The sequence below is a fragment of the Coenobita brevimanus genome, chromosome 80, assembly GCF_032717465.1.
Source record: "Coenobita brevimanus isolate Jiangsu-jjx chromosome 80, ASM3271746v2, whole genome shotgun sequence".
Lineage (NCBI taxonomy): Eukaryota > Metazoa > Arthropoda > Malacostraca > Decapoda > Coenobitidae > Coenobita > Coenobita brevimanus.
In genome coordinates this window covers 5,767,704-5,788,566 of record NC_137033.1, presented here as the reverse complement: position 1 = coordinate 5,788,566, position 20,863 = coordinate 5,767,704, and the positions used below count along the sequence as shown (strand labels likewise).

At 42.9% G+C, this 20,863-nt stretch overlaps 1 protein-coding gene across 1 annotated transcript; it reads left to right on the top strand.

The window, feature by feature from the left end:
• The first annotated feature begins 11,317 nt into the window (after positions 1–11,317).
• On the top strand, positions 11,318–11,984 carry LOC145409217 (uncharacterized). Its single transcript, XM_080279703.1, has 2 exons — positions 11,318–11,465; positions 11,620–11,984. The coding sequence occupies exons 1-2, from the start codon at positions 11,318–11,320 to the stop codon at positions 11,982–11,984; spliced, it is 513 nt and encodes a 170-aa protein (XP_080135829.1).
• Positions 11,985–20,863: the final 8,879 nt, after the last annotated feature.

Genomic DNA, 20,863 nt, shown 5'->3' with positions numbered 1-20,863 from the left:
CCATACAGACTTCATTAATATTATAAAAAAAATCAAACTATTGTTGGCTGATCCAGCCTTCATTAATCATGACAGAGATTTTTCAGTTTGTAGTGGACTGATACTGCCTTCATTAATCGTAACAGAAACTTTTCAGAGTGGGAGATGGATACAGCCCATTCATTTTAACAGAGACTTTCCAGAGCGGTGGGGATAAATGAAGCTTTTATTAACTTTTCCATTACTAGCACTCAGTCCTTAGATGAAGAGAACCATCTAGTCGTAGGCAAAGTAAAATACAAAAGAGTGTCATCGAAATGATGTGGTTAAGCTACCTATTGCGAGGCTCCTAGGATTGCTAGCGGGATGGACGGAGGCGGGTGCGGGATGAGTTAATAATTATGTTGCCGTATCCTCGCTGGCTTTTCAAATTTCTTACCACTTATTCTTCAGCGATAAATCTTATTTTTCACCCCTTAACCCTTTCGCAGCGGCTGATTCACTTGAGTATTATATTCAGGCTTACACACCAAATATTCTGTTCAACTGACAGAAATCCTAGCAGTTACAAACTTCCAAAACTGTCTCAGGTCATTCTTTCTCTGCCACTGAATCGCTTTGGAATAAATTTTACCAAACACTAGACTAATATTGTCCAGTCGAGCGAAATTCAAGTGGTCGAAAGGTTAATATCCACATGTACGTTACTGAGGTGAAGTGTGCCGTTATTAGAAATACAAAAATTGGAGAGAAAATCAATGTGCAACATGTATAATAAATCGCTGCGAAAAAAAAGGTGTTATGTAGAATATTGTCATACGGTCCTTATTTATGGGGTGGGTCAGGGAGGATGTGGAGGAAGATAACTCCTTCAGTAGTCTTTTTCTTCCAAATATTTGATGGCTTTATGCAGTTGTGAAGAGCACCCTTATGGTGGAAGGGTTAATAAAGGCTGTATCCAACCCTTCAAGTTCGAGAAACTCTTATGGTGATTAAAATTGCTTGGAAGTAGGAATAATAAACAAGCAAATACCCCATAGTGTAATGTACTTTAATAGAGAATAGGTTTTCAAGACTTTCTAGCCTTTTCCCAATTAAAAACTCTTTCTCTGGCTGAATGTAACTGTCTGGAGGTAGTATAGATACAAATAAAACAAGAACATCTAAGTGAAGGGACTGAACTATCTACTCGTTCATACGCTGATCCCATGGCGAGACGGGTGTGAGTTAGTGCCGGGGTGGGCGGGGGAGGGTGTGGGGGCGAAGTTAATATATAGTGCACAAGGTGTGGACAACTAGGGCTCTGATGGCAACCACCTGTGAGCCACCGCCGCCGCCCCGCACCCCACATGGAATTCGGGTTGACGCAACGCACGAGCAAGCGGAGGAATATTACAATAGGGCCCAGACCACGGTGGTTCTCAAGCCTGTATGGCTAAATCTTAATTCGTGGAGTCTAATGGCAGCCATTAAGTTCTGCTGTTATTAATCGATCGCCTGTGGTTAGTGGGCAGTCATTTTACAACAAACATAACAGTGAGATCACCAGTGTTAGAGGGAGATCACACACTCCCAATCTTCGTCACGTGCTTCAGAAAATACGAGCGTTTGGTTCACACTCTCCTTGACATGAGAAATTCCGTAGCACTTCATCCTTATTTCTTTTTTTTTCTATATCACATTTTAACACTTTGGATGAGGTACTTGATTTTGTTCCTGCTACTCCCAGATGCTTTATGCAGCTCAGGGGAGTTTTTTTTTTTTTTTAATTGTTTTCGTTCTCCTATTCACTAGGAGAGATGTGCCCCATAGAAATAAAATCGTCTGGTGAAAGCAAAGAATGATACGTTTTTTTTTTTTCTTTTGAGTGCTACAGGTATTTATATGTTTCTAACATCCACATAGTCTGCATTAGCAGAACACAATGGGATATAAAGGTGTAGTGAGCAAAATAAATCACTTAGAAAAGAGAATTACGAAAGCTCCAAAGTGAACGAAAATACAATCCTTAACTTTTAGTCAAACTTATGGTAGGACTAACACATATTCTGACATATACTGTCCCAGTGTGCAGGTCTGGGCAAAAGCTGGAATTAGGCAGAGTACTGGCTCAGATAGCACAGCGACGTCAACCCACAGTTCTGACTTTGATCTGTGACCTTGATGTTTGGTCGATCTGCGTCAACAACCAATCACTTTTTGCTATCCACGCAAACAATGTGTACAAGGTATGATAGTTTTTTTAAATGGAAATTGGGTCAAGTATTCATTAGCTAGCCCAGCACTCTGAACTTGACTATGACTCATTATGATTTACCTTGACCTTTAATAGATCTGAACCAAAATCGAATCACATCCTTTCAGACGTAAACACAATCTATGTGCTAATATTTTTCAAAATCGACTCACAAGTTTGCCAGATAACTCTGCACTCTTAATTTTTTACTCAGATCCATAATCTTTGGTGACTGTAATCACACCATATTACTTGTCCCTCATTCTCACTTTCAGCGTCAGCTTAATGTATCTCTTTACACATACTGTATGTACGCATAAGCTTTTTTCCGAGCTCCATAATTCTGCGCATCACATATACTATAACAGTCCTACTGCTAAACTTCTTAGTGTTATAGTTCAAATTTTGTTTTCCATCGCTCAGATATTCATTCTCAGTCTCTGACCTAGACCTAGATTACCTTTCCCTTGGCCTCAGTATCAGTCACCACACATTTGTATATTCATTGGTGACACATTCCTTTTCCTCTCTGATTTTCTAAACTATTTCCATTTCCATTATACTTACATATTAATACACTATTGGGATTTTTTTTCCCATAGTATGCAGTTTTATTGTATAAAGCCTACGTCTCTGTCAACAACCTCATATATATATATATATATATATATATATATATATATATATATATATATATATATATATATATATATATATATATAAAGCGTACGTCTCTGTCAACCCCCATATACTGTATATATATATATATATATATATATATATATATAATAAAGGTGTAGTGGTGGTAGGTGGGGACGCTCACCATCCACTCACTCGATGTAGTACTGCTCTCGGGTCGCTGCCCTTTCCTCTCTTCCTTCATTATATCCTTTTCCTTCTGTCTACGGGTGACTACACTGAGTAACAAGCCTGATGGTTTCCTGTACGCCAAGGAACAATTTACTACTCTTGGTGGTAACCATATGACCAAACTATGGCGCCAGGTGGTTTTGGTAATTAAGGCTCTCCAGCCGGACTGAGCCTGTGTCGGTTCATAACCAAGGGGTAGTTGGGGTTTATTGCTCACGTAATTCCACCCAGGGATGAGTGAGGCTTGTCACTATCGACTCAAATGTCAGGACCAACTTGCCTAGCCTCATGATTCTACGGTCATTATGGGACAACACAGGTTTAGATTATATATATATATATATATATATATATATATATATATATATATATATATATATATATATATATAGATAGATAGATAGATAGATAGATATAGTTAGATAGATAGATAGATAGTGTAACGGAGCAGTAACATGATACGTGAGGGGGAGGGTACACACACACACACACACACACACACACACACACACACACACACACACACACAGGAGAGAGAGGGGAAGAAAGAGAGAAATGAGATACTGTTATAATACTGGTGAGAGACGAACAGATGTAAAGAAAACAGTGATAATGGGAAGAGAGTACTCTGAGCGTAGAAGCGAAGATGCATGACAATTATAATTATTTTATACGACAATGTGCCCCATACTAGGCAGTACTACTCGTAATTACAAGTGTGAAGAAACCCGAGATGACATAGATATCAGCACTAAAGAAATGGTTTTCTCTCTCTCTCTCCATTTTACTGTTATGACAAAACGCTATACCAAAAAAGTCCCAGCGAAGACGAAAGTTCTTATTCATAGTCCAGTAAGTAGATATATTCCAGACCCCACCTCTACTCTCTCAGACAGCTTTTACGATATGCAGGGAGTATGTCGATCTTGTTCTCTCTCCTCTGTAAATATTGAAATTATTGCTTCAGTGAATTTGTAAAGAGGAAATACCAAGATCAAAAGTTCTTCGACACTTCTCTGCTGGAGTTGGCGATGGAAGATGCTACATGGAATTATTTTATCTGATACCAGTATGAATCACACGTCACAAAAGTATGAAACGGGAGGATACCCCCTTACGTTCGGGAATGAATGGGAAATATAGAAACCAGGACGCAGTGTTGACAGGTGATTGTCGGCAAACTTTTGCCAGTAATAGTGTAACCTATCAATAGTAAGAGAAGAAGCAGAGTCGGCTATGTTTACCATACTGACATATCTAGGTATCTAATTATCATCATCATCATCATCATCATCATCATCATCATCATCATCACCTTGACCTTTTCTGCAACCTATGCATGAGGTAGGTTGGATCTAGACACAAGAAAAGATAGGAGAAGAATATTATATCTGAAACATTTTCGTGCAGAATCTAATGAACTTTGAGACAGTTCAAAGGGGAAGCCGGAGGTGTACAGTACAGTAACATGCAGCCTACAACTCACAAAAAGCTCGAGTTTAAATCCCTGGCCAGCCAGGGATGAATTCCTTTTTTATTTTTTTTTCCTCATGTTCGCCCAGCAGTACAATTTGGCACCTGCATGTAAATTCGATTTTTGCGTGCCGTATTCACGGGGAAGGTGGTGACCTAGCAATCAGACAATGTTCACTTCTGACAGCCACACCCATCCCATCCCTTCTGTAAAGGAAAAGAATTATTTATGGGGAGGTGCAGGGTCGATCTCCAGGGTCCCACCTTCAATATATTCTGGTATGGGTGAAGGTCTACTACTGCACAAAGTGTCATGTGCCTACGTAAAAGCTATGGCATTTTCCTCTGCGAGAGCAGTCCCCCAAGTAGGGGTAGGGGGCTTAAAACGAGGCCAGGGTGAACGTCTTTCTCAAAATTTCGTGATCCTAAGTCACACATCATGAAGGCTTTGGGCCCAAACCCCTGGGGGCAGTCTCCCCGTAGGGGCGGCCTTTGGGGGTTTCACCATACCTAAACGTGATCCCAGTAAAGTCCTATCATTGTGCAGAATTTCATGCTCTTGGGTAAACTGTGAGATGTAAGCCCGTAGATATGCCATCGAGAATTTAGGTTATTCTTAAAGAATCCGTATTACCACTGGATACTTTACTAGGAAATAGCTGTGTTACACTCTCGGAATCCATCAGTATTCTGTTTCTCCTAAAATCATTCGGGAAAAGGTGAATTTCCTTTTTGTTATCAAATCCATGTCATTGATAAGGAACTGTCAGCTGTGTACACGAAAGACAGTCTTCTCAGCAAATTTGACCAGAGGCAGCGACCACTGCCAATTTATCACTTTCTGTCAGCGACTGAGTCGTGACGACTTATCAGCACACATCCTCTCACTTACATTTGTCTCCCCCCTGGTAAATAAGATGTCTCTTGACATGTTATAGAAGTAAAGATTGATAGAGAGCAATTCAAATAATAAAACAATACTGATATTATAAATGAATGATAAGAAAATGACACGACAGTATACTATACTAATAATAAGAGTACACTAGTTAACAGGGAGATATTCAACTAAATTTCTGTACTGTTCATACATGAGGGAATGATAAAATATTGATATATGTAATAGTTATAAATAATAAAACTACATTAATATGATAGCTGGTTTTACAGGATTTATAATGGTACCACGAGAGAATAATATCTCATAATAACTAAATAATGTTAACATAATTAGTTGGGTGTCCACATGTCTTCACACAAATCAACATAGCATACCAGGGGTGGAGTGGGCCGTGGGTCTGTCCATTTTGTCATGTTCCCAGTCCGATTTCTCCAGCTTCAACGTCAGGTTACAATTTCTTCACATCACTTTCAGATTACACAAATCTCATTGTTTTCCTTGCTCCATGTTGTAACCTAATTTCATGGGTCGTTTTTCCATATATACGTTTATCACAGCAATGGCCAACCATCATGACCAAAAATCCTACTAGAGTAAATGCAATAGGAGGATTTACGACATGAGGGATTAAAACAGAATGATGAAAGAAGTGCGACACCTGAACATTCATTTAAGTCAGAAATGTTTAGGTAATCAGTCATGTCTATCTGAGGAGAAGTAATACTTACATTATCAATGGGGAATATAGATAAACTCTTTATAGATGCAAAGATTTCAAAGTTATATGAACGAATAGCATAGTGTTGACGTGTTGGGTATGAAGAGAGAGAATTTGACTAGACTGGGGCAATATAAAGACCAGAAGCTTCCAGTGACTTGACAGGGATGTTCAGACAGTTAACTCTAACATAGGGCGGTGTACGAAAATAAAGGTAGTGTACATGATCTAAGTATGGAAAATGGATACGTTGGGAGCAGAGTTTAAAGAACATGCATAAGTAATAGTCTTCACTGAAATATTACTTACTAAAGCATTGACACAAGGGGCAGTTGTAACAGGAAGGATATTAAAGAAACGCAGGACAAAGACGAAGGGATTGAGTAACGGATGAACACAGTGTAAGAGATCTGAAGGGACAAAGACCACAGACATATGGTCGTGAGATAGAAGAAAGGATTCAGAGCACACAGATGCGGTGTGGAGAGACTCATTGAAAAGTAGAGAGAAGGGAGTTAGTTGGAAGAGATCATTGATAATTGCAGAACGAACAGAAATTTGGGCCACGATAATCGTGGAAAGGAAGGTAGCTTCTAGTACAGGATAATACAATTCTAGACTTGAGGAAGGAACAGCAGGATCAAGACTAAAATTAGCGGTAGCAGATTCCAAGTCTAAACGGTAATCAGACATGAGGTAAAGATCTAGTGTAACATCACCACTGACAGCAACGACTAACATCCATCCATCCATCATCCAAACCTACGTTGCTCCACGAGGAGCGTAGGAGCCCGGGGCTAGGCAAGTTGGTCCTGACATTTAAGATGAGAGTGACTGGCCTCACTCAGTCCTGAGTGGCATCATGTGAGCAATAACTCCAACCTTCCCTTGGATATAAACCTTCACTGGCTCAATCCGATTGGAGCGCCGTAATTACCCACTAAACCACCAGGCACCAACTACTAACAGATGAACAAAATCCTCTACTTATAATATTAATGACTGGAGGGACAGATATAATGATTCAAGATGAATGCTGATATACAATTTTTCTGTTCTGGCGTAAATTACAACACAAAGTATTGTACCTCGCATTTCACCTATAGGCTACACGTAGTTTCCTTCCCTCGTGGTTTTTCCGCATTTCACCTACACGCGTGTTTTCCTTTCCTCGTGGCTTTTCCCCACCTTGTTTTCGTACTTAGCATCGCTACTAGTGCCGCTACCAATAGTATTCAATTTCTCATTTCTCCTCACGTGTACTAGTGCCGCCACTAATAATATTCGATTTCTCATCCCTCCTCATCTGTACTAGTGCCGCTTCCAATAATATTCAGTTTCTCTTCTCTCCTCACCTGTACCAATGCTGCTACCAATTGTATTCAATTTCTCTTCCCTTCTCACCTGTAGTGGTGCCTAAACCAATGAAATTTCCCTATTCAGGCGACCTAGCCTTACCAGTGCTCTGCCTACCTCATTAAGGGGCTTAAAAAACCGAGCGGGCGACCTAGCTCGCACTCCTTTTCTCTCTCAACTTTACCCGGCTGACCACTTGCCTTGCTCTCCGTCTCTCCTGGTAAATCTGGCCACGCGGTACGACTTTACATATACAATACACGTAAACACATCAGCTCAGCATTCCCGCTTTGCACTAAATACATTGCTCATATTATAGTCTGTAACTATTTATCCATTTCATTGATCTACACATGCTGTAAATGTAATTGCCTTGTACCACTTTGAAGTCATGTAGTAGCTCTGCATTGTTCCAAGTCAATAATCACTGCCACGTCTATTTCTTCCCAGCTCATTTGTGTTTATCTATCCTTACCGTTTCCCTCGGTGTTCCCCTAGTAAAATTCCCCATAACTAAAACACTACAGTGGTGACTTCCCTGAGTGTTTTAAGAACATGGATACCTTAACACATATCCATCTACCCCTTCCTACATTCACATACGATAGTAACCCGTGGTTTACACAAGCTGATGCCATGTGGCCTAAAGATACCAGTGATGATGACAAATTCAGAGCAACTGTCCACACTCTCTCAACTCAAGTAGCTGCCCTTGTGCAGGACGTACTCCTGACACCACCTACAGAACACAAATACAAAACCCTGAAGGAGAGCCTGCTGCAGGCCCTGAGCAAAGCAAAGCAAGCACTGTTAATGGGGCTAGATGCAATTCGCTCTCAACAACAACACCCCTCTGCCCTCCTTGCCCACATTCAAGCCACTCTCATGGCACCTGGGGCCACCTTATCAGATAACCTCCTCCAACACTGACTCTTCCAGCCCATGCCACCGGACTTGCGACTCCACCTAGCAGCCCTGGGCTCTGGCACGTCCCTTGCTGAGTTCATCGAGAGGGCGGACACTCTTTATGAAACTCAACAGCATTATGCTAACCATCCAGTAAGTGGACACACCTCTTTTCACCCTGTCATAGCCCCCACTGCCACTCCTAGTGAAACAGTGGTGTAAGTGAACAATGTTGTGAACAAAAACGGTTCCATGTCAGAGCTGTGTACCTTATTAGCAAATTTAACAAACAGAATAGACAAGCTGGAAAGTAAAATAAGTGGCTTCACCACTCAGACAGCCAGTGTTCCAAATCATTCACCAGCCCCTCAATGTCCCAACAGTGCTCCCCCAAGTGAACCGTGGTTGTAATGCTTATCCCCAAACACCAAGGGACGATTTCATGTTGTGTATCTACCACGAGCGCTTGGGCATGGAAGCCAGACGATGTGCACCACCTTGCATATTCACGGGAAACGCACATGGTGGGAGACAGTCCCAGTAGTGTCTCCCACCACACACACCAAATGCCCTCTCAGTATCAGCACACCCAAAGACACGACACGTTCCATTGGCTCCAGGGAACTACTATGGGTTAAAGAATCCACCTCCAGCACAAAATAAGTTATTGACACTGGAGCCGCATTCAGTATAGTCCCTCCTACCTCTGACCACAAAACGGCTCAGCAGCCTGCATTTGACCTGATAGCAGCAAACGGCACCCCCATAGCCACATACGGCACGGAATCCCGTCATGTGGCACTCGCCCAATCAGTGTCATTTACTTGGCCGTTCCTCGTCGCAGACATTAATCAACCCATTATTGGCATCGACTTCTTTGAGGCACATGACTTGCTAGTGGATACCAGAGGACGGATTCTATATCATAGACCCTTAAACTCATCCATCAAAGTAACCGGGTGTGCTAGTAATCCTCCACTCATTATGCACCTTCGCCAGGAGTCATACGATTCCATACTATGCCAGCTTCCCCCCTTGACCTCCCAGACTCCCAACAACGGCCGTACAGACCATGGTGTAGAGCACTGCACATCACTTCCGGACTACCCTGTTTTGCCCATTCCGGACGTCTTCCCCCAGAATGTCGTCAGGCAGGCAAAAAGGAGTTTCAGGCGATGCTTGACGAGGGCACCATTCAGCCGTCATCAAGCTGCTGGGCATCCCCTCTACACATGGTTCTGAAGGCACAGCAGGGTGAGTAGAGAGCATGTGGGGACTACAAGGCACTGAATGCGATGACAGTTCATGATAGATACCCCATTCCCCACATCCAGGATTTCCACCACCAATTGCATGGCCATTGTGTATTTTCCAAGATCGATTTAGTCAGGGCGTTCCACCAAACCCCCGTGGCAGAGAAGGACATCCCCAAGCTGGCAGTAACCACCCCCTTTGGCCTTTTTGAATACACAAAGATGAATTTCGGCCTCAGAAACGCCACACAAACGTTTTAGAGATTTATGGACCAGGTTGTCAGGGGGCTAAATTTTGTCATGGAATACATCGATGACATCCTCATCCCTTCTGATTCTCATGAGCAGCACAAATCACATCTCTAAATGCTGTTCCAATGCCTGCAGGACTATGGGCTGTGTGTGCACATGGAAAAGTGTATCCTCGGTGCAGACAAATTGGATTTCTTGGGCCACAGGGTATCTGCCACAGGTATCACGTCCTTCCTGCAGAAGGTGGATGCCATTAAGGACTTTCCACGCCCGTCTACACCACACGGGCTCAGGGAGTTCTTGGGTATTGTCAGTTATTATCACAGGTTCCTGAGTAATGCTGCATCCACACTAGCCCTCCTTAACGATCTCCTGAAGGGGATGAAAAAGACATCCTCCTAGCCACTTCAGTGGACTGCACAATCAGACCATGCCTTCACCACCCTCAAAAACCACATCGCCACTGCACCCCACCTAGCATACCCGTCACCGGATGTCCCCATCACACTCACCACAGACACCTCTGCCGAAGCTGTGGGTGCAGTCCTACAACAACAAATCAATGGTGCAAATATCCTTGTCACATTCTTCAGCCAGCGCCTTAACCCTGCCCAGCTCAAATACAGTGCCTTCGACAGGGAGTTGCTGGCTATATATGAGGCAGTCAGACATTTCAGGCACCTTCTGGAAGGTAGAGAATTCACCATCCTCACAGACCATAAACCCCTTATTTACACCATGGCTCAGAAAGGGGAAAATTGGTCTCCTCTTGTGGCAAGACAGCTGCCTTCGTATCAGAGTTTTCCATGAACATTCAGCATCTCAGTGGGGACCTGAACAAGGTGGCGAATGCCCTGTCCCATGGAGTCTCAGCTGTCGGCCCTAGACAACCCCTGCTTGACCATGCAGCCTTGGCCCGGGAGCAGGAGGACGATCAGGAACTCCAAGCATTGCTGCAGTCCATGACCTCACTTCAAATGCAACAGTTTGATGTCACCGGCACACAATGGAAACTCTGGTGTGATATATGCCGCGGGACAGCACGGCCCTATATTCCCCAAAGATTCCGAAGGCAAGTCTTTAGTCATTACCACGAGATGGCGCATGCAGGCATTTGTGGTACGCACAGCTTACTTAGCCGGCGAGTGGTGTGGCCGGGTATGAGGTGTGACACCACCAACTGGGTTTGAGCGTGCATGGCCTGTCAGTCATAAAAAGTGCATCGCCACACCAAGACACCACTTCAACTGCGGCCCACACCAACTCAACGTTTCCACACAGTCCACATTGACATGCTCGGCCCCCTCACCGAATCTAGGGGTAAACGCTATATCTTAACGTGCATAGATAGAGCGACAGGGTGGGTTGAGGCCATGCCCATGCTGGATGCTACGACTGACTGTGTGGCATATCACTTCCTGGCATCCTGGGTTGCTCGTTTTGGTGCCACACAGGTGATCATCACAGACCAAGACCCCCAGTTCGAATCTCGGGCCTGGCAAGACCTAATGGACTTCCTGGGTGCTAAACGCCACAGAACCTCTAATTATCACCCTCAAGTAAATGGGATGATTGAGTGCTGCCATCGTTGCCTGAAGGAAGCACTGGGGGCACTTCCCCACCTAGTGAATTGGGTGGCCGCACTGCTAATCCTCTTCCTAACTTTGAGTTTCAGAGAAGGAGGTCATCAGTAATTCCCCTGCGGAGCTAACATACGGGGAACACTTGAGGCCGCCGGGGCAGTTCGCCCTGCAACCAGGCACACTGGCCCTGGTTTTCCTCCCAGAGCTCCAGCAGGCAATCCAGGCACTACGACCAGTCCCACCTCGTTCTTGCCAGCACCAGATGCCATTCATCCCTCACTCCCTACCAGACGCTGAACAGGTCTTTGTGAGGAGGGTTCACCACACTTCACCACTCCAAACCCCGTACGATGGCCCATACCCTGTGATCACAAACTCAGACAAAACAGTTACAATATACAAACACGGAAAATCATCCACAATTTCTGCAAACAGAGTCAAACCGGCCACACAATAAACCAAGTCACAGCCAACACCCCACACGTCATCTCCCAACCTTGCCAGCCCACAAACCACACGCACACACCCTACACTTCATACCTCGGCACCAACACTTACATGCACCACTCACTCACACACACACCTCCCATCCCTTTTGTAAATTCATACCCTCCACTCCCTGTCATCACCACACACCGACTCAGTCATCATACAGTACACCAAACCACTACCACTGACGGAAACACTCCCTCACTATCCATGTTTGTAACCTTAACTTCCTCCCACCATGTCCCTTTCATTGTGTCCTCTTCCTCTACATCCCTGCCTCTCTTACACCCCCCACTACTGAGTGCTCTCCTTTCCTGCCGGATCCACCTAACTAAAACTTTCATCACCAGCTAGCTATTCTCTCATCAGTGTGTTTTATATCCTTGCTTTACCCTCACATCCCTCCATTTCCTTGTACTTCCTTTCGTCTGGGCATTACATAATATGAAGTCATATTGATTTTTTCTGAAAACGAGATTGAAGGCATTTGTGCGGCTGAACCAGAGGCGTTACCTGCCAGCCCGTCCGTTCGGTCGCTCTCTCAAGGTATCAGCTATCACCAGTTTTGTCGACTGAAATTTCAAGTGAATCTTCTTAAGCTGACGGCGTGTCCTCGTCTTAGTAGTCGACACGGTAAAGTCTACTTGTAGGTCACACACACACACACACACACACACACACACACACACACACACACACACACATATATCTATCTATCTATCTATCGATAGATAGATTGAGATAGATAGATATATAAGGGTCAGTACCGCAGAAATAACTTTTTTCTGTGCAAGAGCATAGCCATTAAACGGGTATCATTGGAAAAGACATCCAAAATGCTGAAACTGATGTTGATCATCGCATTTTTTGAACAAGCCGGTGGAAATTGGAGAACTAAAAAAAAAAAAAAAAAAACTTTGTACCTATGTCGCAACGCCAACTGACAGTGGAGGTAAGTTGTGCTGTTGGCAGGTAGGTAGGTAGGCAAGGCTATAAGGAGGTAGGTAAGTAGGTAGTTGTCTGGTAGATATGCAAGCAGGTGGGTAGGCAGATAGATATTTAAGTAGGGATATTGGCAGGCAGAGAGGCAGATAGGTAGGTAAGTGGACCAGAAGGAATGGAGAGAGATATGTTGGCAGGTAGACAGAGAGGCAGGCAGAGCGGTAGGTAAGGGCGCAAGGAGGAAGGTAGGGAGGTAGGTAGTGCGGTATGTAGGAAGGTAGGGAGGTAGGTAGTGAGACAGGCAGGGAGGTAGATAGGGAGGCAGGGAGACAGGTATGAGGCAGGGAATAAGGTGGGAGGCAGGAGGGTAGATGAGTAGGGAAGCACGACGGTGGGAGGGGAGGTACGCATAAGTAGAGAGGCAGAAAGGTAGGTAGGTAGTCACCGAAGTAGGTAGGTAGGCAGGGTGCTAGGAAGGGAGATTGGCAGGGAGGTAGGCAGGGAAACAGGGAGGTCAGCAGAGTGGTACGGTAGGCAGGAAGGCACGTAGTTGGGCAGAAGTGGAGATAGGTAGGGAAGAATAGCAGTAAATGCAAGTGAAATCTGTATATGCGTAAGAATGAACATTAATATATATACGATCACACGGTCTAAAAGAGTAATTGCAGACCTTGAGATCAGGAAATAACAAAGAATCCGCTATACACAAAGATCATACGAGATTTCGTCTACGGAACTCTACCATGGCAACACGCAACTAGTATCGTGCTGAGTCTGCCAAAAGATATATATATATAAAAAATCTTCCAACGTGAAAACATATGTGAGGGATATGTAAAGAAACAACCATGATATTTCTTTATTAACACCCTCAGTAAAGAGAACTGTCTCCAGATGATTTTACTTAATATGAGAGGGACTTCTTTTATTGAAGGGATTAATGACGGCTACAGTTATGAAAGTGTCTCCGAACTCTCCAGATAAATTACAAATAATCTGAATGAATTAAGATTAAAGAAAAAAAAAATCACAGTGAAGCAGCTAAGATAGATCACAATGTTGTACGTTAAAAGCAATACAGCATTTGATAAAATGGGAAAGTGTGAGATGAAACTGAGGAGGAATAAGAAAAAAAAATCTTGGAATGAGGAGGCCTACTGTCGGAAGAGTAAAGAGAAGAGGAGGCTGCGATGTGGGGCGGGAAGGTGACCGTGGACAGTATTTATAGCTTATCTTCAGCTGTAGTTGTGCAACATTGCTTTTGTATACGTTTGTCTTAACTCATAGCGTTTCCGTGCAATTCAAAGTAAATTATAATGAATATATATATATATATATATATATATATATATATATATATATATATATATATATATATATATATATCCCTCATCCAATCATACATTGTCCCATGAGAAGCGTAGGAGCCCGGGGCTAGGCAGTTGGTCCCGACATTTAAGATGAGAGTGACCAACCCCATGGATATAAACTTTCACCGGCTCAGTCCGATTGAAGCGCAATAATTACCCACTAAACCACCAGCTGCCAAAATTTGGTTATGTGGTTACCACTCAGCGTAGTAAATGGTTTCCTGGTGTACTGGATTTGGCTTGTCACTCAGTGTAGAGTCACCCATAGGCAGAAGGAAGAGAAAAGAATGAAGGAAAGAAAGACAGAAGAGGGAATGTAAAGTTACCCGTAGGCAGAAGGACAAGGAAAGAATGAAGGAAAGGAAGACAGAAGAGGATGGAAGGAAAGAAGGATGAAGGAGAGGAAAGGGCAGACACCCGACAGCAGCACCACATCGAGTGAGTGGATGGTGAGCGCCCCCATCTAATTGAGAGATGCTTGTATGATGAGACATTGCAGGTGACCAGGTATATTGGTGCCATCATGAGAAGGCATCCCTCTCCAACACTGGCAGTGAGGTACATACATATATACAGTATAATCATCAGAGTAATAGCTAACAGTTATGTAAACCTGTTTATCGTAATCAGTACAAGAGTACTAGACAGACGAGGATCCATTAGGGCCATAATATGGGACTTCACTAAAGTGAGTGAAGAATCTCTCTTCAGAAAATTTAGTGAACGATAGCTAGATAAGGCCGCTTCTAGATATGCTCCAGCATCTAAAATTGGTTAAGATTTATTATAAGTAAGGCCCACTCGTGTGCCCGGACTGACTGAACATTAGGTATTCCAGCCAGGCCAACCCCGCTGCTATATTTCTCGTATGATAAACAGTGTGTCTCTGCCGCACCACTCACATATTTACCTTTACCCTCCTGCACCACACCTCTCCTGCCCAGGCACCACCACCACCACCACCATCATCCTACGGCTAACTAGCACTGAAAACCTGTTTTTGTTCTTTTATTCTTCACCTTCTCTACGTTTTTCTCTGTCTCCTACATAATATCGTACATGAAACCTGTTTTTCTTAAGTTAGCAGAGTATGTCCGCTCTTACTGCTTATCAAGCAGTGATACGAGTCATTATTTCTTTTTGTAGACGGACTGAGACTCTATCTGGTAGGTGTTATGCATGCATGCGTGTTTATTATATATATATATATATATATATATATATATATATATATATATATATATGTGTGTGTGTGTGTGTGTGTGTGTGTGTGTGTGTGTGTGTATGTGTGCGTGTAAAATCCCTGATGAAGATAGAGAGGTAGTTGTCACATGCAGCGAGACTCAAACGCAGCCATATATATATATATATATATATATATATCTGTGTGTGTGTGTGTGTGTGTAATATCCCTGAAGATAGAGAGGTAGTTGTCACATGCAGCGAGACTCAAACGCAGCCTGAGTATGTTTTTGAACTCATTTCTGGGATAATTGTTGCCACAACCAATCCACAATGGACCCAATATAAACTTTTAACCAAATCCGTAATTAGCATATATATAGAGCTTCTGATTAATCATACGAAATTACAGTGACTTTTGTTTTTAGCAGTACAGATGAGAACAGTGCGACATTAATGATGAAGAAAAAAGGATTTATATTTAGGTAATTTAGGTCTGTTAAACCCGCCACTTTACATGCAACATACAGTAGCTTATTCTTACCTGCATCGCTAGACTCAAAAAAAAAAAAAAAAAAAAAATGAGTAAGGTGCGCTTATATTTTTCTTTTTCGTGGATAAAATTTAAAATAAACCTTCACTGCACTCGAACTTTATTCCTTCAGTACCCATTTTCACAGCATATACTATACTCTCATCATCCTCATCACAATTCCAGCTCATCCCACCCGCGTCTTTGTCCCCCACACGTTTCTTTACCTCCTGATGCTTTCATTCCTGGAAGACATTCCTCTGCACTTCAGACCACTAACTACATCGTACAAGTTGACAGGGTATATCTTCCTGACCCAGTCCCAATGTCCAACAGATTTCTAGTACATCCCACCCATTCCTTTATTACCATACTCATTTCTTTACCCATATCCCACTTTGATGGATTCATGGGACGACGGAGGTCATGCTGTAACCGAATGCGATTCTGCAAGCATGACGAAGATCCCTGACCCCTTTCTGCTCAGTTGATGACCAAGTGTACTCAGAATGGAAGCTGGCATTGACTGTTAACAAGGAGCGTGGTTCCTGCTTCAGATCTAAGGCTCGTCGAATTTCATGTAGATAACCAAGAATAAGCGCATTGTCTCACTGATGTCGAAATCAGACGTATTCTGACACAAATGTTTAGTTTGTGTAGACTGGTGTATAAGTTGGAATACGAAAACCCTGTTTCAGTGAATCATATTCTGGCCATAAGTTTCCCACCGTCACCTGCTTCATGTTTGGCACCGAGTCTGAGAAGCGAAATGCACCGAACCTTGCCTGATGTAATGGGCTGGTTTTACCCTTACCTTCACGGTCAGACAATTTCTGACAGAATATGTATGATTCCAACTTCAGGGTGGCAAGGCCTTGAGTATTCAAGCAGTGGGAGTGGTGCAGTTCCGTCAGGTGAAAACGAACCAACCACATTAACTGAATGTTAAAGGACCCGGGACGCCACTCGGTCCATGTCTGGCGTAGGCAACTCCATTCTTCAAATTTTTTTGTACATGAAACTCTTAATGCAATATACCTCACCGACTCTGTCCAATATTGCCCGGCAACAGGTCTCATTAATTCTAAACAGCGAGCACAAATTGCCGCATGATATAGGTAGCTGTGACTGTAATGGGTGGTAGGAAAACAGAGGACAGAGCTGAAAACCACTTCTGCCTAAGGATGTTGTATGAATTGTATGTTACTAGCTACCAGACGATTGAATTTAGAAAGCATGTTTGGTTGTGAGAGTGTTAGTGAGGCCAATATCCAACTCTTTCATTGCAAAAATCTCTCTTGTGCTGAGTAAAATCCTACCGTATGTCATTAACTATAAATATAGTACGTCATCGAACCGACGGGGTTAAGAGAACTTTAAAAAATATCTTCTCTTTCGCTTCTTTTCATGTTCCCTGAAGATGAGACGTATGAAGTCTAAAACATCTGGCAGATAAAGAACTAATACTCTCAGGCTATTATGACACTTTCAGCTAGTTGGCATGGGATACTAGAGGAGTAGCGACCATAAAAAGGGGAATGGCTTCAGCATTAACACTCCCAGATTCTAATGTTCACTGTCAGGTACTTAAAATTATCTGACGGTAAGTGAAATAGAGTACAAGGTTGTCCTAACCATAATAGGGCTAAACTTTTTCCAATGTCTCCTTGAACCCATTTTATTGTAGACGTATTTGTTGTGCGTCAGTAAAGGAATTAGAGAATATAAATGATCGTAACTGACAAGTAATCTCCCAGCAAGCATTCCTCTAAATTACGAAGGGCAACCGTAACTCTACAAATCCAAGTCCCTAATCCCTATTTCACTTCCAGGTGAGAAAAGCAAACCGAAGTACAGAGACCCTCTACCCAACAATTATCTCCCTCGTTTATCACACGTAACCGGCGCTTTGCAAATCCAGTTCCCGATAATACGTCAAGGTGGGAAGAGCTGAGGTAAAGAGACCCTGCCCAAAAGTCCTGAGGTCAACCCGGGAGCAAATTTCCGAACTTTGTAGATTTTTGGCTTTTCTTCTTTTCCAGGAAAGTATTGGCTAGAGTAGTCTAGCAAGGTTTGGTTACCTTACTGTAGTCTGGTAGGAGGTTAGATTGTTAGATCAGATTAGGTTAGCTTAGTTTAAGTTAGGATTAGATTAGGAAAAGGCTAAATTCCATAAGCACTGTCATCCTGAGAAGAGCAAACTTAACGTACCGGGTATGTGCAACACGGTTTACGGTAGGGTAAATGCGTCAGTCGAACCAGGGACTTATACGTTCCAGGCCAAAGTGAGGTGAGAAGGGGGAGGGGGGACCAGACTCTTGCGTCACCAGGGATCAAGGTGGGGATTCCGTTTATGCCAAGTATGGATTTGCGAGGAGCCGTCTCTGCGCGTATTTTTGGCTTTCACTCCTCCTTGCATGCATAAAATACGGTAAATGGAGCACATGCTTAACCTCTTCAGTACTATGACGAGCTATTTTAGTTCACTCATGCTACCTGCAGACGGTTTTGATCCACTTGGAAAATACTCCATTACCCCTTCCTTGGAAATGGGTAATGAAGGTTATTTCAAACCCCCCAGTACCAAAAGTCTCTCCAAAGCTGAATAAAATCGTCTGGAGATACATGATGATACGAGTATCTTAATAAATATTCAAGCATCTATCGGCATTCACAGAGTTTTATCCACAATATTGCATGCTTACATGATACCAGCATCATATCATTCAGTAACATCTAGTGCTGAGCTATTTACACTCTGTTGGTTGAGTTTCTTCCCATATTTTTTGCAGCTTCGGAGTGACGGGATTGAAAAAGCCTTCCTAGAAAATTATGCGACATTACAACACTTTGTCTTGACTGTCATATAGTGGATATGCGTTTCTTACATCAACGTCAAGACACTTATGGAAGCGAAACAGCAACAGTACGGCAACTTAGGAAGATACATTGATGTCTAATGACCAAGCAATTCACTCCCTCATGAACCCCTTATACCCACTGTTCGTCCCCACCAAAACTCGTAAAAGACAAAGACGGTGCATTGAGTTCAATATGTTTGTCGTTTTGGCTGATAGAAAATCCGAACACAAATATCATTCAAATCTGGGGACCAAATAGCCAAAGAGAAATCTTGGTGAGCTCTTTCACATCATTATCTCTGCTTTCCCCATTGCTACGTGTTCTGGAGTAAATAAAATGCAATACAGTAAGGGACGAAACTTCGCATATCATTCCATTGCATCTACTTCATACCTGGGGCATATCCGTCGTATTATTCATTTATACATCATTTCCAGAGAATCATCCATGAACTGAGAAACATACAATGCTTCTCTCAGTTTACGAATATTAACTAGCAGAGGAAAGTTGGACTCAGAATAAGAGTAATCATAGAGGAACTTATTTTTCCCGACTATACCATCACTCACAGAACTCTTTTACCTACCACACAATGGCTGCGAAGGCCTGATCACTCTAAATCACAGAATTATACCCTTTTCACCTTAAGCTGGTGAATTTTGTGTCTTTTGCAACTTATTTCATGCAACTAAGTGGCAGACAAAGACAATGCTTTGGCTCTACAACTCCACAGTACTTACTTATGACCAGCAACATATTCTAATGTTACCCTGTTTTCACAGCCCAGTACTCAGAATGGAGAGACGACAGTTTTAGGCCCAGCCTTGAGTTAAAAGAGTGAAACGTCCTCGCAGTTTTGATATGTATCGCAAACATTATATTCAGTCCACTGCAAACACGGCAGTTGTCGCAAAGTATAATACATACTCGTATGCGTGCCACACCTCAGTATTTTCCCTTGCAATTCGTCTGTAACAGAGAGAAAAATATGACTTCTCCTTGGCATGGCATCACGACTTACACACAGATCTCTTTTAGGCACACCTTAACGCTTCCGTGCGTTTATGAATAATTAAGAACATGCAAACAATATCAGGTAAAGCACGTATATGCTACCAGAAGACCCGCCGACATGTCATAAAAATATCCGCAATATCAATACACCAGTCCTGTATGAGACAACCCTAGCATGTATTCAATATGGACGGTGGGTGTTAGCGCCGAAGTGGTGACATGCATAGAGGTGTATGGTATGGAGGGCTACTGGGCCTTGGGAACAGGCTGCGATGCCTATGCCCAGAGTCGGACACATAAAAAAAAAAAAAAAAGTCGCAGCCTTGACGTACCTCCCAAACATGATATAATCACACACACACACACACACACACACACACACACACACACACACACACACACACACACACACACACACACCAGTTTCACTACCAGTGCATCAGACTTGGTGCATAGAGGCACGATCGGCCATTAGAACGTGTGTGCGTGTGTGTGTGTGTGTGTGTGCGTTCTGAGGAGAATGTGCTTTTATGATGGTGTGAATGTGCGAAATTTATGTTTCCAAGTGTGTGTGTGTGTGTGTGTGTGTGTGTGTGTGTGTGTGTGTGTGTGTGTGTGTGTGTGTGTGTGTGTGTGTGTGTGTGTGTGTTCTGAAGAGAATGTGCTTTTATGATGGTGTGAATGTGCGAAATTTATGTTTCAAACTGTGTGTGTGTGTGTGTGTGTGTGTGTGTGTGTGTGTGTGTGTGTGTGTGTGTGTGTGTGTGTGTGTGTGTGTGTGTGTGTGTACTTGTATGCTCAAGTTGATGTTGACTTTAATATATAAAATTACCTAATTAAATGTTTAAGTACAAATTGTGGCATATTAACTATGATGATTAAACGTCCCAAGGGTATGGACAGACCCTGCGATTGTGTGTGTGTGTGTGTGTGTGTGTGTGTGTG

Excerpts from the sequence above, each read along its gene's own strand:
- LOC145409217 (XM_080279703.1), top strand. The coding sequence starts at position 11,318 with ATGCCCATGCTGGATGCTACGACTGACTGTGTGGCATATCACTTCCTG. Across the intron at positions 11,466-11,619 it reads AGACCTAATGGACTTCCTGG|AGAAGGAGGTCATCAGTAAT; the intron begins GTGCTAAACGCC and ends TTTGAGTTTCAG.